This window comes from Mirounga angustirostris, unplaced genomic scaffold (genome assembly GCF_029215605.1).
Source record: "Mirounga angustirostris isolate CCGP_5_RB_7025 unplaced genomic scaffold, mMirAng1.0.hap1 SCAF_14, whole genome shotgun sequence".
NCBI classification, from domain to species: Eukaryota; Metazoa; Chordata; class Mammalia; order Carnivora; family Phocidae; genus Mirounga; species Mirounga angustirostris.
In genome coordinates this window covers 76,299,016-76,325,210 of record NW_026991722.1, presented here as the reverse complement: position 1 = coordinate 76,325,210, position 26,195 = coordinate 76,299,016, and the positions used below count along the sequence as shown (strand labels likewise).

General features: G+C 56.0%; 1 protein-coding gene across 6 annotated transcripts in view; it reads left to right on the top strand.

Moving 5' to 3' along the window:
* Window positions 1-26,195, top strand: part of HECTD4 (HECT domain E3 ubiquitin protein ligase 4) — a 192,843-nt gene that overhangs the window by 152,687 nt on the left and 13,961 nt on the right. For all 6 annotated transcript variants that reach the window (XM_045887621.3, XM_045887620.3, XM_045887619.3 and 3 more), the window contains 20 exons: window positions 472-653; window positions 1,803-2,008; window positions 2,313-2,443; window positions 3,034-3,239; window positions 4,852-5,031; window positions 8,336-9,642; window positions 10,657-10,864; window positions 13,346-13,569; window positions 13,660-13,811; window positions 15,724-15,830; window positions 16,338-16,461; window positions 17,541-17,731; window positions 18,811-18,957; window positions 19,635-19,754; window positions 20,414-20,569; window positions 22,002-22,105; window positions 22,222-22,443; window positions 24,150-24,316; window positions 24,667-24,862; window positions 25,427-25,649. In XM_045887621.3, the coding sequence (XP_045743577.2) occupies window positions 472-653; window positions 1,803-2,008; window positions 2,313-2,443; window positions 3,034-3,239; window positions 4,852-5,031; window positions 8,336-9,642; window positions 10,657-10,864; window positions 13,346-13,569; window positions 13,660-13,811; window positions 15,724-15,830; window positions 16,338-16,461; window positions 17,541-17,731; window positions 18,811-18,957; window positions 19,635-19,754; window positions 20,414-20,569; window positions 22,002-22,105; window positions 22,222-22,443; window positions 24,150-24,316; window positions 24,667-24,862; window positions 25,427-25,649 (4,553 nt within the window). The remainder of the gene's footprint in view (window positions 1-471; window positions 654-1,802; window positions 2,009-2,312; window positions 2,444-3,033; window positions 3,240-4,851; window positions 5,032-8,335; window positions 9,643-10,656; window positions 10,865-13,345; window positions 13,570-13,659; window positions 13,812-15,723; window positions 15,831-16,337; window positions 16,462-17,540; window positions 17,732-18,810; window positions 18,958-19,634; window positions 19,755-20,413; window positions 20,570-22,001; window positions 22,106-22,221; window positions 22,444-24,149; window positions 24,317-24,666; window positions 24,863-25,426; window positions 25,650-26,195) is intronic.

Here is a 26,195-nt window from a genome sequence, read left to right as displayed (position 1 = left end):
TCCTCTCGCTCAACTTTGTTCCGTTTCTATGGATCTGCTTGGTTCTGGACAGTCTATGTGAATGGAATCACGGTGCTGTGGGGCCCTCCATGTCTAGCCTTCTTTTCTTGGCACAGGGTCTCCAAGGTTGATCCATGTAGCAGGTTTCGGTGCTTCGTCCCTTACTGCTGACTAGTATTCCACTGAGTGGATTTACCATTCCTCGCTGGGTGGACGTTTGCCTTGTTTCCAGTTTGGGGCTGCTCTGAGTAATGCCCGTGTGAACATCCATGTAGAAGTTTTGTGCGGCCCTCTATTTTCACTTCTTTCTCCACAGTGATTTTTGAGTAGAGAACATCCAAACATACTTAAACCTGGCTTTCTATTTAAGACCCAAGTGGCTAGCCTGGCGTGCGGAACCCGGGGCCGGAAGAGAGGCCTGCGGCCCGGCCCGAGCCCCGGCGCTGAGCGCGCCTCCCGCTTTCCCCGCAGAGAGCTGCTGCGGTGTGAAGCGGCACTGGCCAGGCTCTACTGCCGCGTGGCCCTGCTCAACATCTTCGCCCCGAAGCTGCCGCACCTGTTCACCCGCCTCTTCCACATCCCCGCCATCCGGGACATCACCCTGGAGCACCTGCAGCTGCTGTCCAGTCAGCTCCTGGCTCCTCCCCTCCCAGGTGAGCCTGGCTTCTGGCCGTCCCTGGCGACAACAGCCCAGGGTGGGGTGGCCCTGAGAGCGAGCCCGGACCCCAGGCGGGAGACTGGGGGCGACAGACTCGCCCTCCGGGTGGCACAGGCCTTCAGGCTCGTGTAGATAAACGGCCCTGAACAGTCACGATGATCTGGGCAGTGCTTGCTCACTTTGAAGAGTGAAGTATGCTACATGACCTATTGAGTCCTTGGCCTGTTAAGCACTCACTGAGCCTCCCTACCGAATTGTGGATCGAAGAAAATTAAGCATCACTTAGGAAATCCTGTCACCGTGCTGTTCCTACAGACATTCTCGCAGGCATTGTTCAGAAAGGAAAATGCTCCTTTTGCCAGGCTCCTCCACAGCAGACCTCACTGGTTCATTGATTTCTGGTGGAGCTGTTTAAGTGGGCCAGGTTGTGTGCATCTGCTCACATTGGGGCCCTTGGTGAGGCCCGATGCTGTGTGTTTGCTCCCCTGGCGAATGCTAAGCGATGAACCTGCTTAGCCCAGCCCAAGACCGAGGGGCCCCTCTGTGTCCCCCACCCCAGCACCTCAGCCTCCGCCTGCTCCCCTTGGCCTCCCAGCAACTAAAATGGGAGCAAGAGGTGAGAGGGCAGACGGCACTCAGGGCCTAGCGGGCATCTCCCAGCTGTGGGGTCCCATTCAGTGTGTGGGGTCCCCTGGCCCACCCCCAAGAACTTAGAGGCTCCGAAACATCTGGAAAGCTTTTAAAGTGTTTGTGAAGAAGCTTTGCCGTAATGACCTAACACTGGCTTTACACACTCCCTAGCGGTTCCTTGGGGCAGCTCGGGAGGGGCCAGGGCACACGAGTAGGTCAGGCTGCGGGAACCCCTGCATCCAAGCAGCTCCATTTCTGTTTAAAATAGATTTGGCCCACCACTTTAGGTTTTATTTTAGGAAACACTTTTGTTGCTTTAAAGAAAGGAAAGATTCAGACCACTGATGTGAACCCCCCTCTCCCAACCTGCCAGCTTGCAGGATCTGATCGGTAATGTCTTACCTGAGACTCTGTGTCCGAGCTCCCCCAGGCAGGCTGCTCACTGTTACCCAGGCTCTGCCCGCCGTTGGCATCTGCAATTCTGGTGAACTTAGATTTTCTTTCCTGGCCGCAGATGGCACCATCAGCTCCAGCTCCATCCTCCTGGCGCAGTCTCTGCAGCATTGCGTTCACTCCCAGAACTGCTCGGCCACTGACCTCTTCTACCAGGGCAGCTCCCAGACAGTGCGAGAGTGGCTCAATGTGGCCATCACCCGGACCCTGCACCAGGGTGAGGACAGCCTGCTGGAGTTGACGAAACAGATCTGCTCCTTCCTGCAGGTAGACGGCTGAAGCTCTAATGTCCCTGAACCAGGGTTATAACTTTTAATTAGAAGTCTTACTGGCTTGCTGAAAATGATGCTCTCTCTTCCCCAACCCCCCTAAGCCCCGCTGAACCAGTCTCCTTTACCTCATGGCTTTCCCGCCTTGTCCCATCCATGGTGGCCTTCCTCCCAGAGGGCTTTCTTATCCCCAGAGCCTGTGGCCGCGTATGCGTTGGCTCTGTCCTTTGCCTGGTAGTTGGGAGATGAAATGCTCTCCTGTCTGTGGCCTGTGGCTTCCCTTGTTAAATCTCTCTTTGCAGACAGCACCCGAGCAGTTCCCCTCCGAGGAGTTCCCGATTTCGGAGTCCAAAGTCAACATGGATGTTAATTTCCCTGGGGCGGCTTTTGTCGTCGTGTCTTGCAAAGAGAGTCAGTCTGGATTCCGCAAAGAGTAAGTTGCCTGTTCTCCAGGAGAGCTAACGGGAGAGAAAAGAAAACTGGAGGGGCACCTGGGTGGCTCAGTCGTTAAGCGTCTGCCTTCGGCTCAGGTCATGATCCCAGGGTCCTGGGATCGAGCCCCGCATTGGGCTCTCTGCTCCGCGGGAAGCCTGCTTCTCCCGCTCCCCCTCCCCCTGCTTGTGTTCCCTCTCTCGCTGTGTCTCTCTCTGTCAAATAAAACCTTTAAAAAAAGAGAAAACTGGAGTCTTAGTGAAACTGACAGAAGAAAAACTCAAATTGTTATTAGTCTTTAACACATACCGGTAGTATTTGAAAATAGTCTGTAGTTCCTCCCATATTTCCGTGTTTGGGAAATGTCCTTATAAAGGACGACCTTCTCCCATCCAAGTACTAACCAGGCCCGACCCTGCTTAGCTTCCGAGATCAGACGAGATCGGGCGCATTCAGGGTGGTATGGCCGTAGACAAAGGACGACCTTCTAAGATGTCATGGCAATGACTTACAAATGCCCACTTCTTACCGTCCATCTCCTCCCTGGCATGAGCGGCCAGACTCTGCTAAACCTCCTCCCCTCCTCCACAGCTCCTCCCTGTACAAGGCGCCATGGGCACGTGTGCTCGTGTATGGGCTTGGCCACAAAGTCAAGCGAAACGGCCAGCTGAACCTGATCGAGGCCGTCTGTTACCCACGGGATGCGTCTCCAGCCAACACTGGCCTCACGCCGCCGCCTACCGCTAACCAGTACCCCTCGGTGATCCTCTCCACAGACAAGGTCCACATCAAACTGGGTATGTCTCTGAGTTAGCGCTTGGTGAGAACAGTGTGAAGTCGTTTTTGGCTTTCCTTTTTGAAGATAGAAAGGATTTTGTACCTTGCTGTGTGTTGTCAGTAAAGAACAGAAGTGCTTGGGACAGTATATTTTTGGGGCAGGAGATGAAATGAGCACCTTTCCTGCCTGGGGCAGGCCTGGCAGATGCTGCCCACACGTCAGTGGGGATTTCCTTTCCTTTCCTTTTGCAAGTGTGCGCTCTTCAGAGTGAACTGAACAGAGTGGTCCTTTAGCGGCAATAATCCCCGCTGCCTTCCTCCAGCGCTCATTAAAACTGAATTCTCTCGGGTGCGAGTGGCTCCCTGGGGCGCAGGCCACAGTGAGCGTCTGTCCCTCGTCTCCGTGGTAAATGGCCCGGCGGCCGGGAGGGAGGGCTGGGAGGCCCCGTGGGTCTCGTCTCCTTGGCGTTATTTGCTAAGCCTGCGTGGGTTTAGGTTTAGGGGAGGGATCTGCAGATCCCGAAGCTGCCCCCTGCTTGTACACCCCGCACACCGGGGCCAGCTGACTCTTTCCAAAAAAACGTACAGAAGCAAGGAAAACCTGGTCACAGACTTCCACTGCACTTCCTGTCATGTTTGACAAGAAAGGACGGACCTGTGTTTGCTAGAGACGATTCTGAAATGTATTTGACCTTCCAGGCAAAAATTGGGCTTTGGCTTTTCCACAGCCCCTGTCCTAGAGACTTCGCAACTTTAGGGAATGAAACGAAATGAGACTTTTGCTAAACAACTAGATGATCTCTCTTCATTAGGGCCAATTTTTTTCAAAGTGCTTTGCCTATACTAACTGTTATTTAAACTTTATAATTAAATAAGCAGAAGATCTCTATCTTTTCGTTCCTCAGTTATCACCATATGAACGTTCACCCCAAAATGCAGGCCAATCAGCATGGTGCCTGCTGACTTGTCCAAAGACCCCCAGGTCCCTGATGGCCTGACTTACGTCTGGTCAGGGCCTGCAGCGGGCCTTGGGATATGGTGCAGGCTGTGAGAGGGGATCAGGCCTTGGGGCCGTTTTCCTCCTGCTGCAGCATCTCCGGCCAGATTCGGGCCTGGCAGAGACACAAGGTAATAAGAGAAAATCAAAGCCCAAGGTCCTGGTAGTGCTAGTCTGGGGTGCCCCTTGCTGGTCCACTCTGTAACCAAATACAAGCTTAATGGTCTCATGGGATTGCAGCCACACCAAATGGCTAATTCTTTCTTTCCCAAGCTGGGAATATTCCAGTGAAGCATCTTTTAAGGTCTGACTTAGTATTTCCGTGCTGGCTCATCAGGCTGGTTGGTATCTAACCAGCTGGGGAATATTTATCCTTTCCCATTCTCATTGCTGCCCTTTGTCCCCTTGTCACACCGACAAACGGACTCTTTGGAGGATGTCCTCAGGCCCCTCCTGCACCTGCAGCTGACTCGGTCTGGAGTGCGGGAAGAGTTGCGTTTCCTTTTGCCTCCAGCAGATGAGCAGGTGGGCTTTCCAGCCCTGTTCTTCCACACACACCTGGTGGGTCCTGCTCTGAGGCTTGTTTGGGTCACGTGCTGCCGATCACGAGCCTTTCTCCTCGGCCGCTCTTCTAGGGGTGTCGCCACCTCCTGGAGCCGTGCTGGTGCTGCACTCTCTGCCCCTGGAGTTCCCTCTGGCCATGGCCTTCGCAGAGCAGCTGCTGTCCTGGAGATCAGAGGATGGCGAAGGGAGATCCGAGGATGAGCCCGACACCATCCCAACATCTGTTCTCCTACAAGTTGTGGAGCTGCTGGGTAAGGCTGACCTTCCCTCAGGACAGGGCCCGCGAGAGCTAGGGGAGCTAGCTCAGTGCCTGCTGAAGGCGCTCGCCCGCTGGTGGCCTCTTGTTGGGTTGCTGTCCGTCCTTTGAAAACGGCTTGCGGAGCTGATCGTAGTGTAGAGCCCAGCCTTCTTGGTGGTGGTGCTGGTGTGGTGTGTTGTGTTTAAGATGGATTTATTTTGAGAGAGAGCATGGGCAGGAGGAGCAGGGGGCAGTGGGAGAGAGAATCCCAAGCCAACTCCGCACGGAGCCCGACATAGGGCTCGAGATCACAACCCTGAGATCACAACCGAGCCAAAACCAAAAGTCAGACACTTACCTGACTGAGCCACCCAGACGCCCCTAAAGCCTAGCTTTCTAACCGCATGACGTCCAGGGTGTTCTCTTTATTTTGAAGGTGGCAACTAACCATGGAAATAAGATTAATTTTATCACACCTTACTTTAAAACACAAATATATGCCATTTTTATAACTTTGGAGGTAAAAGGTAGTGTGGGAGAGAGTAAATAATGTTGCAAAATCAGACATTATGACTTCATAGTTCCTGAAAGGTTAAAAAGGGGTTGTATTTTGGTAAAACTCATAGAAAGGTAAACTTAAGAGTTGTACATTTTGCCATATGTAAAGTCACCTCACATTCTACATAAATAATGAACATCATTAATGATATATCTATTTAAGTGTTCAGGGATAAAACAGACTAATGTCTGCAACTTTTTTGAAATAATCAAATACTAAGCTGAGTTTTTGGGTGAATAGAGGGGTAGATAGGTAGGTACATAAGAGCAAATATGGCAGAGTGTTAATGGGAGAATGTAGGTGGTGAGCATACAAGTATTTACTGTCTAAGTAGTTCAACTTCCCTATATTTGTTTTAAAAGATTTTATTTATGTATTTGACAGAGAGCACAAGTAGGCAGAGCGGCAGGCAGAGGGAGAGGGAAAAGCAGACTCCCTGCTGAGCGGGGAGCCCGACACGGGACTCGATCCCAGGACCCTGGGATCATGACCTGAGCCAAAGGCAGACACCCAACCGAGCTACCCAGGCGCCCAACTTTCCTATATTTTTGAGATTTTTTTATGATGTTGGAGGGGAAAAGATGTTGCAAACTTAAATGCCCTCAGGGGTCAGACAGATGATGTAAATGGGGGAATAGGAGAGTGGTCCAGGCCACGTCATGCTCTGTCAGTCCCTGAGCCCTGTCCCTCCTTGCTACATGAGAAGGTGGCCCCAGTCCTGCCAGCTATTATTACTTTTTATTTCAAGAAAAGCTAGTAATGGGGGCGCCTGGGTGGCTCAGTCGTTAAGCGTCTGCCTTCAGCTCAGGTCATGATCCCAGGGTCCTGGGATCGAGCCCCACATCGGGCTCCCTGCTCCGTGGGAGGCCTGCTTCTCCCTCTCCCACTCCCCCTGCTTGTGTTCCCTCTCTCTCTGTGTCAAATAAATAAAATCTTAAAAAAAAAAAAAAAAGAAAGAAAAGCTAGTAATGTAGATATTGATGTGAATTTCCCAGGTTTTAAATGTTGGCAACTAAATGAAATTCTTTAAAATACATTGGGCGAGGGATCAGTGAAGGTGAGTGGCGGACCACCATGGGAGGGAGAGTTCCGTGGGCAGTCTTCGCTCACGGGCCACCATTCGCAGTCTGGGTGGAGGAGAATTCTGTCTAAGGCCGTCCTCATACATAAATGGCAAATGGCAGAGGAAGGACAACGGAGGGGAGGTCGCATGAGCATCAGAGGGCGGGGCTGCAGACCCGGAGGCACTTGTTCTCTGTGAATGGCTTTCTGAGCGCCTGCATGGCATGAGCAGCATGAGTTCATTTCCAGTTAAAGTCATGAAGCAACGTCACCCCTAAGAGATCAGGCATCTTAGTGTGAATTTAAGATGCGTGTCTGGCACAAAGGGGATCTTGGTACAAACCTGTGACCCATCTTGTTGTTCTAGACTCTCCTTCCTGAACTTCAGTCCTTCTCAGGCCATCTTTATGTAATTTCCGCCATGTCTACGAGTCATGCCTGTCAGCATTTATTAATTGGGTTTTTTGGCGATCAGCTCTTTTCTCCTTTTTTTAAACTTTGATTTTAGGGCACCTGGTTGTCTCAGTTAGTTAAGCATCTGCTTTTGGTTCAGGTTGTGATCTCAGGGTCCTGGGATCAAGCCCCCACATTGGGCTCCCTGCTCAGCAGAGAGTCTGCTTTTCCCTCTTCCTCTGCCTCTCCCCCTGCTTGCGCTTGTGTGCTCTCTCTCTCAAATAAATAAAACTCTTTAAAAAGGGGCGCCTGGGTGGCTCAGTCATTAAGCATCTGCCTTTGGCTCAGGTCATGATCCCAGGGTCCTGGGATCGAGCCCCGCATCGGGCTCCCAGCTCAGTGGGGAGCCTGCTTCTCCCTCTCCCACTCCCCCTGCTTGTGTTCCCTCTCTCGCTGTGTCTGTCTCTGTCAAATAAATAAAATCTTTAAAAAAAAAAAAAAAAAACTTAAAAAAAAAAACAACTTGAATTTTAAAGGAAACTTATGTTGCCACTTTAAATGGAAAAGTAGTGTCCCTTGCCATAACTAGAAGGTTAACTATAAAATAGTTTCTGTTAAGAAATTCTGACCATTGTTGCCTGTCAGAGGCTCTGTGTCTGTAGCCCACTCTCTGTCAAGGATACACCAGCCCTGCAGTAAGCCTTTCTTGTTGACGAAATCAGGACTGAAGAGGATTTAGGAATACCTTGGGGCATTTGGGCGGCTCGGTTGGTTAAGCATCTGCCTTCGGCTCAGGTCATGATCCCTGGGTCCTGGGATCGAGCCCCTCATTGGGCTCCCTGCTCAGTGGGGAGTCTGTTTCTGCCTCTGCCCCTCTCCTCCCCACTCGTTCTCGCTCCCTCTCTCTCAAATACATAAAATCTTAAAAAAAAAAAAAAAAAAAAGGAATAGCTTGTCAGTGTGTATTTCTGGGCTTTCTGATAAAATTGGATTGTGTGCCCCCAATAGTAAGCATCTCAAGGTTTGGGAAATACTGTTCTTGTGACTTGTCACCCCACTCACTTGATAACCTTATAAGAAAGAAAATGATTTTTTGGGGTGAGCCACAGAACCCGGCTCCATGCGATGATGTGGCCCAGGGGTTAAGGCCGTAGGCTCTGGGGGTAACCAGCCAGGCATGAGCTCTTTGAGCCTCTGTTTTTTCAGCTGTGGGCTGGGGATGAACAGCATAGCGCCAGGAACAGTCCCAGGTACGGGGCAGGTACGAGTGATCACCGCTCTTGCCGTTTTATATTTGCTTCAGGAAACTTCCTGTGGACCACAGACATGGCGGCCTGCGTGAAGGAGCTTGTTTTCCATCTCCTGGCAGAGCTGCTGCGCACCGTGCACTCCCTGGAACAGAGGAAGCACCCTGTCGGCCTGTCCTCCTCCATTGCCCTCCAGCTGAACCCCTGTCTGGCCATGCTGATGGCTCTGCAGTCGGAGCTCCATAAGCTGTACGACGAGGAGACCCAGAGCTGGGTCTCAGGCAGCGCATGCGGGGGCTCGGGGGCGGCGGCGGCCACGGACCAGGGCAGGTTCTCTACGTACTTTCATGCGCTCATGGAAGGCTGCCTGGCGGTGGCCGAGGTGACCCTGCCCACCAACATGAGTGTCACAGCCAGCGGGGTGACCTCAACGACCGCCCCGAATCTCAGCGACTCATCGTCCTCCTCATCCTCCTCCCCAGGACAGACACCTCAGAGCCCTAGCCTCCTGTCGAAGAGGAAAAAAGTCAAGATGAAGCGGGAAAAGGCCTCCTCCTCCGGGAAGCGCCAGTCGTCCCGCTCAGTGGAGTCAGACCCCGCCATGCTCAGCATTGGGGGCAGCAAGCCGGAGGACATGCTGTGGTTTCATCGAGCCCTCACCCTGCTCATCATTCTCCGACACCTCACCAGGAAGGACCCGCAGGGTCTGGGTGTGACCAGCGACGCCATCGCCGATGCTTGCCAGGCCCTGGTGGGCCCCACCGCCCACAGCCGCCTGCTGGTGATCTCTGGAATCCCCACCCACCTGGATGAGGGCATCGTCAGAGGGGCTATCCGCAAGGCCTGCAATGCCCATGGCGGGGTCTTCAAAGATGAGATCTACATCCCCCTGCAGGACGAAGACCCCAAGAAACCGAAGGACAAGGCCGAGGGTGGTGACGGCAAAGCCGAGCCAGAGAAGACCCTTGGCTTCCCCAGCGCAGACAGCTTGGAGGTCAGCACGTCCAGCAGCCTGACCCCTGCCATGAGCATCAGTGCATCCGCTTCCACCAGTCAGGCCTCCATCTGCAGCTCCCAGGGTATCTCACAGACAGCCAGTGACCTCTCTGTGGATCCGCTGCCCTCAGGCCTTGAGCCGCCCGTCCCTTCTGGGGTACTGGAGCCCCACGTGGTGTCCAGCCAGGAGAGTCTAGACATCTCCCTGTGCAGCACGGGCAGCCTGGGCAGCCTGGGGAGCCTGGGGGAGCCGCTGGACAATGCCGAGACGGCCTCCGTGTCGGACGTGGGCTCCATGTACACCGTCACGTCCCTGGACAACCAGCCCCTCGCAGCGCGCCCCATCAAAGGCTTTGCGGTCGTGGAGGTAACGGCACTCACACCTTGGCAATCACTAAAATCATGAGCGGCTTGAATCCTCCCTCCAAGGGGGAGCCTAAGAGAAGCCTCTCTAAACCTTCCAGTATTATTTCCAGGGGTTTAACTGATAGGTGACGTTGGGGCACGTAGGGAGCTCCCTGAGGCAGTTCTGGAAACCACGACGATTTATTATGTTGATTTTTGTGTGTCTGAGATCACATCTCAAAGAGTGATGTCAAGTCTGATGTCATGAAGTAAATGCAGTTTGTTGCTGAGTGTGGGAAGGAGGCAGAGGGGTTCGAGGGGCCTGACCTTTGCTGGTGGATGGGCTTTATCAAGTGCATTCCGGCTCAGGACCACCGCTATACATTTGAGTGGCCTTGGGTTGTTTTAGATGTTGACATCAGCAGGAGGGGTCTTCACTGATCCTTATGAGAATAGACTTGCAATTCTATTCCAGGTGATTCTGAGTTTCCAGGTCACATTTCCACTTCAAGATCCCCTCTGCTTCTTGGGCCTCCTTGTTTAGAAATCGTGCATCCTGTGTCTTCACCCTCGTGTAAGGGGAGTCAGGCTCAGAGTAAAACTGTCCTTCCGTTATTGGACATGGAGAGAAAGGCACTAGAGGGGAATGTGTGTGCATTGCTTCACTCTCCCAGGGAGCTCTGACAAGAGAGCTCCAGAACCCGATGATTGGTTTCTTCCCTGGAATCACTTCCATTACTCTATGCACCTTCTTCCTGGGGGCTTTCTCGGAGCTGAGCGTGGACTTTAGCTCCCTGGGCATTGAGGAAAAACCACAGACCAGGTCAGGGTTTAGCAACAGACATTTCCGGTTGAGATGTTCCCCTCCGAGTTACTGGTGTTGGCGGGTGGCAGAGATGTTCCCAGGGAGGCCAGCTCATGGGAATCAGGCAGCACGCACAACACTTAGGACAAGGAGAGGACTTTAGGGCAGGGCAGGAAGGAAAACAAGGTCATTCCTCTACTCCAGTCCTGACCCTTGTCTTTGTTCACACAGATAAGATCCCGAGCCAAAATTGAGAAAATTCGAGCAAGTTTATTTAACAACAACGACCTGATTGGTTTGTCAAGTTTGGATGGTGAAGATGAATTGATGGAGATGTCAACAGAAGAGATTCTCACTGTATCTGTAGTAAATCAGAGTCTGTTTGATACTCAGGGGAGCCCAGGGTTAGAAGATTACTTCAATGATAAGTCGATTAAAGGTGGGTTATGGATTTTTTTTTAATTAATAGACTTTTGGGGGAACAGTTTTAAATTTACAGAAAAAAATGAGCAAAAGTCTCCTCTTTCTGTATCCAATATGCCCTATTTTTAACATCTTACCTGAGAAAAGAACTTTGGGGGGCCCTCTTGGGGGTTAGAGATTTGGGAAATGATGCAGTGGGCCTTGGGGAGATGGGACAGACGTTCTTGGCTTGGCTTATGGAAGCTGTCAGAGCTCTGAGGGCCGTGAGGGCGCCCCTGCCTCTGGCCTGCCGTGCTCTAGCCTGCCCAGACCACTGGGAAGGGCTGTTCCTATGCAACTGACAAATCGCTAAATTCTACCCCTGAAACTAACACTACACTGTATGTTAACCAAATTGAATTTAAATAAAAAATTTTTTTTTAAAAAGTGGGCTTGCATTCAAGTCCCATTTTGCTTTTTGTCTAGCCAGACTTCCCTTTGTTCAAGTTCAATTGTATTTATTCTGTCCCGTGGAGCTAGAATATACCAAGTACATTGCTGGAAATCATTTGGTCACGTGCCTGTGCACAGTAAATGCCTCCACCTTCACACTAATTCTTGGGGAAGAAACCGTTCCATCTCCTCTTCACCGAGCCCCACTTTGTCATTCTGATGGCTCTTGTCTGGTGTCCCCACTTCTTTTGTACGATGTGGAGCGTTCATCCAGGTCGCAGCCCCGAGGCCCTGCTGAGCAGAATCTAGCAGCAGACTCCTGCCTGAAGCCAGCAGCTTGCCCCAAGCTCCGCTCCAGAAAGCAGTTTTTCTTCTTTTTTTATGATTGCAATACTTTGTGTGGTCATTTTTATTTTGTACTAGTGTTGCTCAAAATTTTTAATCCATGTATTTAGGATTTTTAAAATTTATTAGAGAACATGAGCAGTAGGGGGGCAGAGGGAGAGGGAGAAGCAGACTCCCACTGAGCAGGGAGCCCAATATGGGACTCGAACCCAGGACCCTGGGATCAGGACCTGGGCCAAAAGCAGACCCTTAACTGAGACACCCAGGCGTCCCTAGATAAATAGCACTCTAATTGAATATTTATAGAAGTCAAAATTAATGCAAAATGTTACAGTACACAATGAATAAAATAGTAAAATTTTAAATAAAGACAGGATCAATATTACTGATTATTTCTTTTGTGTCAGGCTTTAATGTGGCTTGGCACAATACTGTTGATATTTTGCTTGTGGGTGGGTGGGTTTTTTTTTTTTTTTGTATTTTTATTTCTCTTTTTTAACACTACATTGAAATATATATCTTGATCACTGAGTTTTTGGGGAATCTTGCCCCTGAGGGGGCCGCCTGGTGCTCCTCACCCTGGTCTTGGCCCCAGTCCCTTATTAGTATGCATTTGGCCCCTCAGCGCTCTGCGGCCCACGTGGGGAGGATCTGGTGTAAGATTGGAGGCCTTTTTCTGCCATAACTCATGGTCTGGCAGCCTTTTCATACTTTGAATCTGAATTTAGACCGAGCTCCTGATCCTGTTAATAGTCAGACCTTCCACATAAGGTACTCGGTCTCTCAGTAACATTAGTGGCCACATGCATTTTGCTAGAGACTAAGTTGTGGTTCTGCTGAGTCAGCTCTTAGGGCTTGGCCACCTCTTCTACACACCTGCCCCCCCCCCCCCCCCCCCACCGCCAGCCTGGGGCCTCTGGGCTCCAGTTCTCACAGGCGGGCCTGCCCTGGGGGCGGCTGTGGTGTGTCGGAGGGAGAGGTGGGGGAGGGAGGGTGGGAAGGAGAAGGGAGTGATGAGCAAGTACCTCTCGCCTGGGCCCCTGGGCACGAGAAGCATGAAGATGGGGTCCTGATGGGCCGCTGGGGCCCACGTTCTGGAGCACTTGTTTGGGCACAAAAAGAAATTGTTTTTCTTGTGTTCGGGGACAATTTTGTTACATCTGAGAGAACTTTCTTTTCCCACCTGTTCATTGTGCCAGTTTTGAACCATCCTCTGTAATAACGTGAAACTTGCTTGACAACTTGGGCTTTGTACCAACAGTACTTGCAGGCTCCGGATCCTTTTGTTCATTTGGACGTGCCCGTCACAAATGTGTTAAGGTAGATTAAACTGCCGTGATCAGTAGCCCTGAGAGTACACGGGGTCAGGCCCAGTGGAAGCATGTTTCTTGCGCATGGACGACTCAGGGCGAGGGCTAGGTCCGCCATCCCAGAGGCTTGTCATCTCCGTGCAGCCAGTGGAGGGGGTGAGCGCGGAGAGAGCAGACGGCCCACATCACAGGACCGTGCCCAACCGCAGAGAGAAGGCTGGGTGCGCGGCTGGGGGGGTGCGCCCAGAAGGCGGAAACCAGGTTTGGGTGCATAGCTCGTCATCCCCACTAAACATCTGTTATCTACCTGCCAAAATGAGTTGTTTATGAGACCCAGGCAGCTGTGAGGCGCATCCGGACGTGGCCCATTCACGGCAGAATTGTTTTGTCCTCTGCCGGCTTGGCAACAGGTGAGAAGCTGGTGCCCGGTGCCAGGGAGGTGCTCACGGAGATATTTAAGAGCTGTGCCCATTCCGAGCAGATGCTGAGCCTGACACCAGCAAAGCCCATCAAAGTATCGGACATTTATCTTAGCAAAGAGCAGATCAACTCCCAAACGCCAGGCAACCTCCTCCACCTCTTCTTCACCAACGTCCGGCCTCCAAAAAAGGTGCTGGAGGACCAGCTCACCCAGGTAGCTGCCCATCCCCGCCGTGCTGGTGCTGGGCCTCGGTGCGCCTTGGGGCGATCCTGAGGACCCCTTTCTCCCTCTGGTACCCCACAGATCCTGAGGAAATACGGCGTGCCAAAGCCCAAGTTCGACAAGAGCAAGTACAGCAAAGGCGGGAAGGAGCAGCACCCCGTGAAGGTGGTGAGCACCAAGCGGCCCATCACCAAGCCGCCTGCCAAGGACAAGGCTGTGCTCAACAGTGTCAGGTGGGCTTCCGAGGGGCTCAGCACATGGGCCGGGCAGGGCACCCAGGGCCGCTGCCTCTGAGGCTTCCTGCGAGGCTCTCTGTACCTCTGGGAGCAGACCCCTGGGCTCTGCTTTGTGGCTCGATCATGTGGGTCCCTGGCTTCATCCATTGAAAGAGAGCGTTTCATTTTACCCACAAGTATAGTAAGATCTGGACCACACAGGCAGGCAAAAGCAGACCGGTCTAAAGTCATAAACTACCCAAAATGTACAGAATTGTTTAAAAAAAAAAAATTCTGACTTCTTTAACCACACAAATAATGCATAATTATTATAGAAAAACTATAAAATGCATATTGAAAAAAATGTGATTACCCCACACACCACTTATAAGTGCATAACCTTTTATTGATGCATGTGTATTATTTTCTTAAATTTTAAATGGCTGAGGGGCGCCTGGGTGGCTGAGTTGGTTAAGCATCCAACTCTTGATCTCAATTCAGGTCTTGATCTCAGGGTTGTGAGATTAAGCCCTGAGTCGGGCTCCGTGCCTTGAGATTCTGTCCCGCCCCACCATCCCCCCACTCGCTCACTCACTGTCTCTCTCTAAAAAAGAAAGATATTTTAAATGGTTAAAAAAGTACAACATTTGGGGCGCCTGGGTGGCTCAGTCGTTAAGCGTCTGCCTTCGGCTCAGGTCATGATCCCAGGGTCCTGGGATCGAGCCCCGCATCGGGCTCCCTGCTCGGCGGGAAGCCTGCTTCTCCCTCTCCCACTCCCCCTGCTTGTGTTCCTTCTCTCGCTGTGTCTCTCTCTCTCTGTCAAATAAATAAATAAAATAGTAAAAAAAAAAAAAAAAAAAAAGTACAACATTCAAAAGCATGTGCAGCAAAAAGCCACTCCCCTTCTCCTTCATCCTCAAGCCTCCCTGTCCCCCCTTGGTGAGACCGTCAGTGTGACTTCGCTAGTCTTCTAGAACTATTCTGTGTACACACAAGCAGATGGGCCCATGCCCAAATGTCCCCATACCTCACACAGTGCCTGTACCTTGCTGTTCCCATTTACTGCTAGTCTGGTAGGTGATTCCACATCTGCACAAAAAGAACTTCCTCGTTCCTTTTTTTTAAGATTTTATTTATTTATTGGAGAGAGCGAGCATGAGTGGGGGTGAGGGAGCAGAGGGAGAAGGACAAGCAGACTCCCTGCTGAGCATGGAGCCAGACACGGGGCTTGATCCCAGGACCCCGACACCGTGACCCAAGCTGTAGTCAGACGCTTAACCAACTGAGCCACCCAGGTGATCCACCCTTTTTTTTTTTAATAGCTCCATAATATTTCATGTGTGGATATATATACGTATTTAGTAGAATTTTCTGTAGACATAGGCAGATGACTCGGGAACTCAAAATTGCAACTGGTAGAAAAGTGTTACCTGGCAGGAGCCTCTAGAGGAATTGTTTGAAGGATCAGAAAAATAGTGTCTTTCTATTAATTAATCATACGTAAATAGTGCAATAGAATTTCCTGTGATGGAAATCGGTGCTGTTGCCCTGTCTGGCTGTCGGATGCAGTCGCCACCAGCCACGTGTGGCTCCCAAGCCCCTGAAATGTGGCTCAGTACAGAACTGAACTTGTAATTTTAATTTAAACTCAAGTAGCTACATCTGGCTAGTGACTGCTGCTTAGTGCAACTCTGAAGGACGTAGAAGGGATGAAAAGCATCTCTTTGAGGTTTTCTGCAGTTAAAGTATCAGTTTGTCCTCCTGATTTGCTCAGTGAACTTCTTGGTGAGAACAGAGCTGACCTTGTTCCCCGTGGGAACCAGTGGCCGTGGTTGGGGGAGTCTGACCTAGTACGTGTGAGGCTTTGCTCATCCTCTGTCAGGATGAGGTGTGAACGCAGGAATTCTGATTGCAATGCTCTGGTCTACAGCAGGACTGCCTTAAGTGAGAAGAAGCCAACTGTGAAGCCCAAGTCCCCAGAAAAGAGCAAGCCAGATGAGAAGGACCCAGAGAAGTCACCCACCAAAAAACAAGAAGGTGAATGAGCAGCTTGGGCCTGAGACTGGTGGGCCCCCGGGACCAGCCTCCGAGCTTTTGCCTGAGTGACTGGGCTCCCTTGGGGTTTGGAACAGGCAGGGCCTCGATGCTATCTTTGACCATGAATTTATGGAGGTCAGAATAGCAGCTCCCAAAATACCATGCATCCGGGGCGAAGAGTAGGTGATGGCGATGGAAAATAAAGATCTGGAAATCTGCTTAGAAATTCGCTTCCAGAAGGCACTTATCTGGGCATTAGAACTTGAGCCTCATAAAGGCCCAAGCGGAGCTGAAGAAGTCAGGCTGTGGCTCGCTGACCCCAGGAGGTCAGGGGTTATGCTTGGTCTCAGGCAGTGGGTGGAGGTGGCCAGTGACAGACCCTGGCGGGCCGGGAGGTGGGGCGCAGGTGGATTGGGCCCTGCTGGAAATGCCACCAGGGCACGTCGTGAGGCCCCTGCTGTAGGAGGTTCTTCCAAACTCCTAACTGTCTCCATGCTTCTCCATCAGTCCCTGAGGAGAAGTATCTAACCTTGGAAGGATTTCACAAGTTTGTTATTGACCGAGCCAAACAAGACATCCGTAGTGTCTGGAGGGCAATTTTATCCTGTGGTTATGACCTTCACTTTGAGAGGTAAGAAGTTGTCCCCCAACCTTGTATAAAAATTGTTTTTGGCCACCAGAAGCATCCCCAAGAAAATCCTTCCTGGGAGCCATTCCATCTGCCATTCTAAATGCCTACTGAGTTTCTAATTTTTCATAATCCCCTCCGGCAGAGGGCATCCCCTTCTGGAGGAAGCTGTCTCTCAGCACTCCCCGGGTAGGACCCACGCGGCCTGTGTGGAGAGGCTCGGCCCCTGCCCCCAGATAGGCCCTCCTGGCAGGAGGCACCCTGTGTGGCATGCGGCCCAGGGAGGTGCCCAGGGCTCTGGAGCTAGAGGCGCCCATCCCCCTGGCAGCCTGCCCGCCTTTCTGGCGCCCCCAGCTTACGGGGCTGGGCAAGGCCGGGCACACTCACTGAACACCCTGGCGGCGTGTGCAGGCACAGAGGAGGTTGCCCGTGGGTCTGCGCCCAGGGTCATCGCTTTGTAAAGCTTCAGTAAATGGGTCTCCCGACATTTTAAGGGTGTAGGTTTTTTCAGTACTTAGAAGTGGGTGCACATGAAACATCTGCTTTTTTTCCTGTTTCCACCTCACTTGGGGTCACTGAGGCGGATGATGCAGCGATCCCGCCTTGCCGGGCACTCGGGTGGCGAGCAGTGTCCCATCGGCTAGAGCGATGCCCCCCCCGCCCCCGCGCCCAGAGCTCTGTGTGCCAGCCCTGCCTGCCGCCCGAGGGCCACGGCTTCAGTGAGGCCGGCGGCTGGCGCTCCTCGCGCCCTTGGCCATGAGCCTCCCAGGCGCCGCCAGCCTACTGCCGCTAGCTGCACTTCGTCTGGGACCAAACCGGCCCCAGGAAGCAGCCGTCTCTGTGGCCCAGGGACCCCAGAGCCCCGTCCTCAGCCGGCCGCCGTCTGCTCATGTGCAGGAGGGGGCCCCGGGGTCGGTGGCGCCGGTCCCACCCTGCAGCCTGTATGCTCGCTCCTCCTGGGGGCGCTCCCCACCTGGGTTGGGCGCCAGGACGCCAGCTGCGAGGCGAGGCTCTGTTCCGGGCATCCTCCGGGAGCTGGGACGTGGCCCCCGGCCCACCTCGCCCTTCTGGCCCGGCCCCAGGTGCGCCTGCATCGACGTCCGACACGCGCACAAGGCCTCAAGGAAGTGGACCCTGGAGATGGACGTGGCGCTCGTGCAGTACATCAACCGGCTATGCCGCCACCTTGCCATCACGCCCGCGCGGCTGCACCCCCACGAGGTCTATCTGGACCCCGCAGATGCCGCCGACCCCAGAGTGGCCTGTCTCTTGAGTATGTGGGCCCTGGGGGACTGGCCGTGGGGGACGGTCTCCCTGCGCGGCCTGGGGGCATCCCCTAGATAGTGCGGGCAGTGGGGTGGGGGGGACCTGCTGTGAGCCCTGGGGGCAGAGAGGAGCATGGGGGGGGGGGACACGAAGCTGTGATTGCAGGTGCATTAAGTGGGCGAGGCCCCGCTGCAGGTTCCTTGCAGGCAGGCAGCAGGTGCGGGAGTGCGTGCAGCAGCTGGGGGGCCCCGGCTACCACCGTTCCACCCAGGCCCTGCCCGGAGGCCACCCCAGATGCCAGGCGGGGGTCGGGAGGGAGCGGGGATCAGAGGCATTATCCCTCATCACGAGAGAGCAGCGCGGCTTCATTAAAAGCTGGGAATGTGCCTGCACACGCAAGAGCCGACGTTCTGCGTAAATCCATCCCTGGGAGGCGACCCTTGTCACAGCACACGGGCAGTGACCCCCAGGCTGGCTTCTGTGCCTGCGCACGTGTGCACCACGGGCGGCTTGGGAGTCTGCCCACCCTCTCTCGGCCACGTGTCCTGGGTCTTTGCTCTTTGCTCTTCCGGGTACTTTGAAGGCAAACACGGGCCAGAGATCGTCCTGCTGTCCGTCTCTCCAGCTGGAGGGGAGACGGATGTGAGGACACACGAGATAGTGTGGCAGTGTCTCAATGTCCTGGGCTTGACATAAGATGTCACTTTGGGGGAAGCTGAGGAAAGGTACACGGGACCGTGTACTATTTTTGCAACTTCCTAGAAGTCTAATTATTTCGAAATTGAAAGTTAAAAATAGCCTGGGCCGCAGCCCTGACGTGGCCCTACAGATAGGCCGAGGGGGCCCTTGGATTCCCTAAGAGCCGGGGCCTCACCCTTTGCTTCTGCTTGGCACGGGCTCAGGCAGCCCGGGGGCCACGCACGCACCGCATCCGTGGGCCCCAGGGATGAAGCCCCCTACGGGGGTCCCCCTGGTCCCCCTGAAGTGCCCCGCTCCTGGTGCCTCCCCCTCCCCCCGGTGACAGGGGCCGCTCGAGCTGGTTCACAGCCCGGGAGTCCCGGCCTGACCGCCCCTCATGCCCTGCAGACGTGCCCATCGAGAGCCTGCGCCTGCGCTTCGCCCTGCTCCAGTCCCTGAACACCACGCTGGAGACCTTCTTCCTGCCTCTGGTGGAGCTGCGCCGGACGCCCGTGTTCGCGCACAGCATCGCCGCCCTGCTGAAGGAGGCCAAAGGTCAGCGCGCTCGGGTCCGGGTCGAAGGGCGCTTCCAGCCCAGAGCGCTTCCTCCAGTGGCGCCCTGAGGAAGTAACCTCACTGAAGTTTTCGGGGGCACCTGGCTGGCTCAGGCAGAAGAGCGGGTGACTCTTGATCTCGGGGTCATGAGTTCGAACCCCACGCTGGGCTCCATTGTTTAAAAAAAAAAAAAAAAGGCGGCTCTGGCTCACTGTCCTTTATATTCCAGAGATGATCATCATTAACAGCTGAGTACCTGTCCTTCCAGACTCTTCTGTTCACACACAAATAGACACACGTGACTTTTTTTAAAAGTCAAAAACGGGTATCCTAGCATATGTTCTTTTCTGCACCTTCACTTTCTGGGTGTTTATTTTTTGCCGTTTCAGAAAATGCTGTAGCAAAGCTCCTCATACTTCATGTATTTCTGCCAGCGAGGTGGTTCCTGGGCATGACAAGGCCGGGGTTCCTGGGTTACCATTGGGGCAGATACAAATTGCCGCCCCCCGGAAAGTCCGGGCCGTGGTGTGCGTGCACCCCCTTCAGGGGCCTGGAGGGCGTGCCAGGAGAGAGAGGACCCAGAGGGGGCAGCGTGTCCTCCGCCAGGCCTCAGGGCGGACAGGGAAAGCAGGAAAGCAGCCCTGTCTGAGCCTCTCTTCCCACGTTCTTCCCTTCAGGGCTGATCTTTTATGACACGAAGGTGACCGTCATGAATCGGGTGCTGAACGCCACTGTGCAGAGGACAGCTGACCATGCAGCTCCCGAGATCACTTTGGACCCACTGGAAATTGTGGGAGGTAAGATTAGCTACACAGAGCAGAAAACGCAAAATAGCCGTGATCAAACAAACGATGCAGTTGATTTCGTGCACGTGAAAGAAGCCTCTAGAAGGTAGTACAGACATTCATCTGGCTGCTTCTGTCCTCCTCCCAACTGTCCCATCAGGTGGCTTCCACCTTCAGGGTCCCCTAGTGAGCCTGCATGCTGAGCAGCAAGAGAAAGGGGAGAGGTAGAAGGAGCTCTCTGCTTCCCGGAGCCTCGCCTCTCCTTCCCATCTCACTGGAGAACTGTCATGGGGGCCACACCTAACTGTGGGGGAGGGTGGAAAGGGGAGATGTTCTGGTTGGCCGTGGACTTGCTAGAGTTGGGGTTCTGGCACTGGGGGGGGCGTGGCCCCTGGGGAGGTGGCCACGGCCTGTGAACACACACACACTGCGTGGAGGAAATGAGAGAAGAGCGTGGACGGGGCGTGCCTCCCCTGGGGACAGAGGGGAGGCTGGGGGTCACGTGCCTGCGGCATAGAAGACGTTCCAAGAGCAGAGAGAAGGCAGGGTGGCTGAACCAGGGGTGGGGGAGGGCCGAGAAGCAGGCAGAGGCCTGGCAAGGCTTGTGTCCCAGGGTGGGAGAGCAGAAGACCGGCGCCTGGAGGCTTTTACTGCTTTCTGTCTTTTTCCAGGGGAGATCAGAGCCTCCGAAAACTCCTACTTCTGCCAGGCTGCCCGGCAGCTGGCCTCCGTCTCGTCCTCTCAGCTCTGTGTCAAGCTGGCCAGTGGTGGCGACCCCACCTACGCCTTCAACATCCGCTTCACAGGGGAGGAGGTCCACGGCACCAGTGAGTGCGCCCCCGGAGGCTCTGGGGTGCCCGTTCAGCGTGGGGGCTGTGCTGACGATGTGAACGGTCCTGGCGTTATTTTTAGCCTCATCTGCCCCAGATCCCCTCCCATCAGCGAGACTAAAAAGGCCGCATCCTTCTTAGCCTGTCCTGCAGAAGCCAGGACTGCCGCCGCCCCCAGGGACTCGCCCCCGGGCTGGGCAGGAACAGCGCTTGCCAGGGACTTGAGGGGACCAAGCCTGGGATCAGTGCTGAGTGGATACCGTGGAGCCGCCATCCGTGCAGATTGGCCTGGTCCCCCAGGAAGGGCCCCCAGCTGAGGGCTGGGCTCGGCTCAGAGCGTGCGTGTGTCCCATGAGAGGCAGGGTGCTAGGGGACAGCGATGAGGGACAGCAGCTCGGAAAATGCTCCCTCGTGACCCTTTAAGCCATGCCTAGTGAGCCGCAGACATTCAGGAAGCGTTTCCCACTCTGGATGAGAGAAGAGACCCCGTTCTTCAGCCAGATGCAGCGGGAAGGGCGGGCGGGCTCCCCTCTCCGGCGGGGCGTCTCCGAGCATGGCGGGAGAGGCAGGCCCACACTCCACGGCGGGCCCTCCGCATACAGGGCAAGTGCACGAGAGACCGGCGTTGCCCCACGGGACTGAGAGAGCCTCCCCCAGCTCAGGCAGCTGGCTATGGCTCAGACCCAGGTCCATCCGGCTCCACGGCCCAGCCCTTGGTGGCTTCCGCAGGCAGAAATCTCCTGCTTCCCCGGGGAAGCTGAGCGAGGACATCTGTCCCCAAGCAGGTCCTCTGCATGGCTCTGACCGAGCAGTGTGTGCGTGCAGTTGTCCTCAGAGCTTCCGACCTTAGGGCCCTGACGGGGTGCACAGGGGAGACGAGACCCAGCCACAGGGAGGTGTTGGCCGGAAAGCCAAAGGCACGTTTGGAAAGACAGCAGGGGACCCTTAGTGGCCCGTTGCCCCCTGCAAGCACTCGTGCATCGGTCCGTGCAGTTAGACACTCGCTGGACGGACCCTGAGGACCTGGGCCTCGGCGGTGGGCGGTGCTGAGTAGGACAGGTGGCCCCGCTCTCAGTACAACCTGGAGCGACAGACGTGGACCGAACAAGCCTGCAGATCAGCGTGAGCTTGCAGCCGTGGAGGCGGCCCGCGTGGGGCTCCGCACCGGGTCTCCGGACCTCGGAGGCAGCCCCCAACATCGGTTCGATGACTGTCCCCACTTGGTGGACTGGGTCACCGGGAAGTGATTCCCTGGGGGTCACCCAGATAGTAAGTGGCACAGTGGGACTTGACCCCAGGTCTACCCGCCCTCGGACGGGTCCTCTCTCCCCTGCACCGTAGCTGCACGCGGGCTGGCGAACAAGCTGAGGTCCAGGTGGGCACAGGGCCCGCGGGCAGGCGGGCTGATCGGTCTCCGTGTGTCCCACAGGCGGCTCTTTCCGGCACTTCCTGTGGCAGGTGTGTAAGGAGCTGCAGAGCTCGTCGCTGTCCCTCCTGCTGCTGTGCCCCAGCTCGGCCGTCAACAAGAACAAGGTAGGACGCGCGGGCAGCGGGGCGCCTGTGCCCCCGTCTGCCCCTCCTGGCCTGCCGCCCGACCCTGCGGCGGCTCCTTGCGCCCGCCAGCCGCCCATGCCTGCCTCCGTTTCCAGGGCAAGTACATCCTGACCCCGAGCCCCATCACCTGCGGGGAGGAGCAGCTGCTCCACTTCCTGGGCCAGCTGCTGGGAATTGCAATTCGGGCAGATGTCCCTCTTCCCCTGGACCTCCTGCCTTCCTTCTGGAAGACCCTGGTGGGGGAGCCCCTGGACCCTGACCAAGACCTACAGGAAGCAGACATACTCACCTACAATTACGTCAAGAAGTTCGAGAGCGTAAGTGAATAGTACATGCTGGGGACAGCAGAGCTCTGGGGCAGTGTCCCTAGTGCTCCTTGCTGCCTCCGTGGCCTGCTGTGGCCTGGGCCTCCGTGCCACGGGGGTCCGAGCGTCTACCTGAAGACCGATTGGGACCTCCCAGAGAACACGAGGGAATGTGAGCCGTCTCTGGCAGGCTTACTCCATGGGGACAGAAGCCCCTCTGGCTTCTCTTCCTGTTTGATAGAGCAGAGTGGGGGTGACTGACAGGCCCTGACGGGCCCCCCCAAAGACGCAGGGTTGCAGGGTGCCCAGCAGCTGAGTGAGCAGAGGCGCCGGGAGGGGAACTCCTACAGGCCAAGCCACTTTCGCTTTAAAGAGCTTGGTTCTAGGGCCTCAGAGTGCAGGAGATTGGCTCCTGGGGATCCCCCGAGATGGATCGGCCAGGGAAGGGCAAGGGGTGGGGAACGGAGCTGTCCTCCTGGCGCCTCGAGCCGCACAGAGCTAGCGAGAGCAGCGGCGTCCGACCATCCGTCTGCCCGCACAGCCCGGGCCCCCGCAGGCCGTGCGCTCAGTGCTCAGGCTGCCAGCCGCCGGTTCGCAGGCGCGGGGCCGGCCACGGGCCAGGCCCTGGGCTCCCACCCAGCCGCGGGCGCTCCCGGGTTGCTCTCCGCGTGTGGGAGGCCCTGTTCTGGAGGGCCGTGTGCCCACGTCCTCGCAACGAGGCCAGGAGGGAGGGAGGCTCAGAGAGGAGAGCTGGCGGGGAGCAGAGCCACCGGTGGAAGCTAGGTCTGGCCAGCTGCCGGTGCTCGCGGGGCGCGTCACCTGGCGGGGGCTCACAGCTCGGCTGTTGTCCCTCCCTGGGCTACCGCTTGGGGCCGCACAGGGCGCACCGAAGTCGGGATCTCGGGTTAGTGGCTGGCTTCCCAGCAGAAACGGCGAGGACGGTGAACTGCCTGAAGGGTCAAAGCAGGATGGCCCTCACGGGCTAGGGATTTAGGGGTCCCTGCCAGGCACTGCTCTGAGAAGTCCTCCCAGGGCTGTGGTAGCAGCAAGGGCCTGGGCAGGCAGGGGACCTAAGACAGCGTCCAGAAGGGCCGTCCGGGCAAGGCTTCTTTCTGCAGGGGTTGGGCAAAGCCTCAGAGGGTGCCGGGATACGACTACCCCAGGGTTGGGGCACGCGAACCAGGAAGAAATACTCTGACCTTCTGGCGGTTGTACCGGGACCCTCACCACCCAGAGTTACGATCTATTCCCCTCTGGGCCGGATCCGGTCGTCTCCGGAGCCCGGCGTCCACATCGGCGTCTTTGGGCACTACTTTTGGTTTCTCAAATGATTTGCCTTTAAAACTAAATACGGATACAGATTCGGCTTTGGGCGAGGCTGAATCCGGGTGTCCAAATGATGTCATCAATAGTTGGTTTCGAGAGGGTCCCCGGCAGTACGAGAGGTACCGTTTTAGAGTCGTGGCCACGCCAGGGACAGAGGACTGCTGCTTCCGAATGGTAACAGCAGAAGCCCTGCAATTCGGGTCTCGTTCGCCGGGCCTCAGCCACACGCCCAGCCCTGAACTCGCGGCACGTCTGGGCAGGCTGGTGCCGTGTGCACCTTCGTGACGGTCAAGGGCAGCCCCCACGCAAACGGTGCCCGCTGCTGGCCCGGCTGGAGATTGGGGTTCCGTCTCCGGGTCAGGCAGGCAGCCTTGGTCCGCCTCTGCCCCCAGATCAACGACGAGACCGAGCTGGAGGCGCTGTGCGCCGAGATCGCCTCCCAGCACCTGGCCACCGAGAGCCCCGAGGGCCCCAACAAGCCGAGCTGCAGGTTCACCTACCTGACCATGACGGGCGAGGAGGTGGAGCTGTGCAGCCGCGGCCGGCACATCCCTGTGGCGTGAGTGTTGTGCCTGCGCAAGGGACCGGCCAGTCGGCCTGACGGGCTGTCGCGGCAGCGCCGGGCTGGGCGGGTGACAGACGGGTTTCACCGGCGGGAGGACCGTGAGGCAGGACGTTGGGGGACGGCAAGGAGGGAATGTGTTCGGCGCGACTTCTTAAGCACGAGAGCCCCGGCTGCGAGGCGGGTGACGGCCGAGGCAGGAGAGGACGTCCCGGTACCTGGGCCCGAGGCCCCTCCTGCCTGCCTGGGCCCTCGGGGGGGCGGGGGGCGTGTGGCCCTGAGACTGGGTGCAGCCCCGCGGGCCGCCTCGGCGTTCTCCCTCACCTGGGCGGCCCCCGCGCCGGCAGGTGGGAGAACAAGGACATCTATGCGGCCGCCATCCGGAGCCTGCGGCTGCGGGAGCTGCAGAACGCCGAGTGCGTGACGGCCGTGAGGGCGGGCCTGGGCGCCATCATCCCCCTGCAGCTGCTCACCACGCTCAGCCCGCTGGAGATGGAGCTGCGCACGTGCGGCCTCCCTTACATCAACCTCGAGTTCCTCAAGGTCGGTGGCGTGGGGCCGGGCCGGCAGGCGGGGTCAGCGGGGGCCTGTCCTGGCGCTTCCTGTGTCCCAGCGCCCTGTCCTGGGGCGCGGCGGGGGGGACGCCGTGCTCACCCCGTCTCCCAGCTGAGCTGGCCGAAGCCTCCTCGTGGCGGCTTCATTCCCAGACCGCTGGCCTCCAGGCCCCCGTCCTAAGCCGCGTCCCGAGAGGCGACCGCTCGTGCTGAGCCCCCTCCGTTCCCCAGCCTGGCCAGCTTCCCTCGGGCTGGGCCCTGGCATCCCAGGCTTGCTTCTTGCGAGCTGCGCGACCTTGCCCGAGTGACTTCACATCCAGTGGGAACGGTGACAGGACCCGCCCGCTGCGTCCACGGGGTAACCTGGGTCGAGCCTCTGCTGCTGGGCCTGACGTGCGGGCTGCGGTCCCACACGCGGGTGCTGGGACAGTACCTCCCAGGCCTTCGTCATCGTCACGATCCCCGTGTCCCTGCTGCAGCCACCTGGCCTGGGGAGGTACTGGGCTAGCAGAGGCCTGGGTCTGCTCACGGCTCGGGGGCCTCTCTTCCCCAGGCCCACACCATGTACCAGGTGGGGCTGATGGAGACGGACCAGCACATCGAGTTCTTCTGGGGGGCGCTGGAGATGTTCGCCCAGGAGGAGCTGTGCAAGTTCATCAAGTTTGCCTGCAACCAGGAACGCATCCCATTCACCTGCCCCTGCAAGGACGGGGGCCCTGACACAGCCCATGTGCCCCCATACCCCATGAAGATTGCCCCCCCAGATGGCACAGCAGGTACCGCCCTCCCCTTGTCGTGTTCCAAGTCGGGACACACAAGCCCTTCTCTCCGTTGGGAGCTGGGGCTGCTGGGCCCTGCGGGAGGAAGATCAATGGACAGCTAAACCCCGATGTAAATGGGGGAGGGGCGCGCGCGGTCACTGGACTCCCAAACCTGACCTCAGCCGAGAGTCCTCCATAGCGGCCCGAGGTTGACACATTTTCTGATGTTTTATTTATTTTTTTCAAGATTTTATTTATTTGAGAGAGAAAGAATGAGAGAGCATGAGGGGGCAGAGGGTCAGAGGGAGAAGCAGACTCCCTGCGGGACTCGATGCCGGGACTCCAGGATTATGACCTGAGCCAAAGGCAGTCTCTTAACTAACTGAGCCACCCAGGCGCCCTTTCTCTGATGTTTTTAAGAAGCTAAAAATCCAGACAGGTTTTAATTTTCCAACTTTTAAATGTAGAAAAATAAAACCCTCTGCTGGCCCAACTTCTCTCTAACCAGATTCCCTCCCAGGTCGGCACTGTGATGCCCGCTTTGTGTCCGCCATTTTCTCC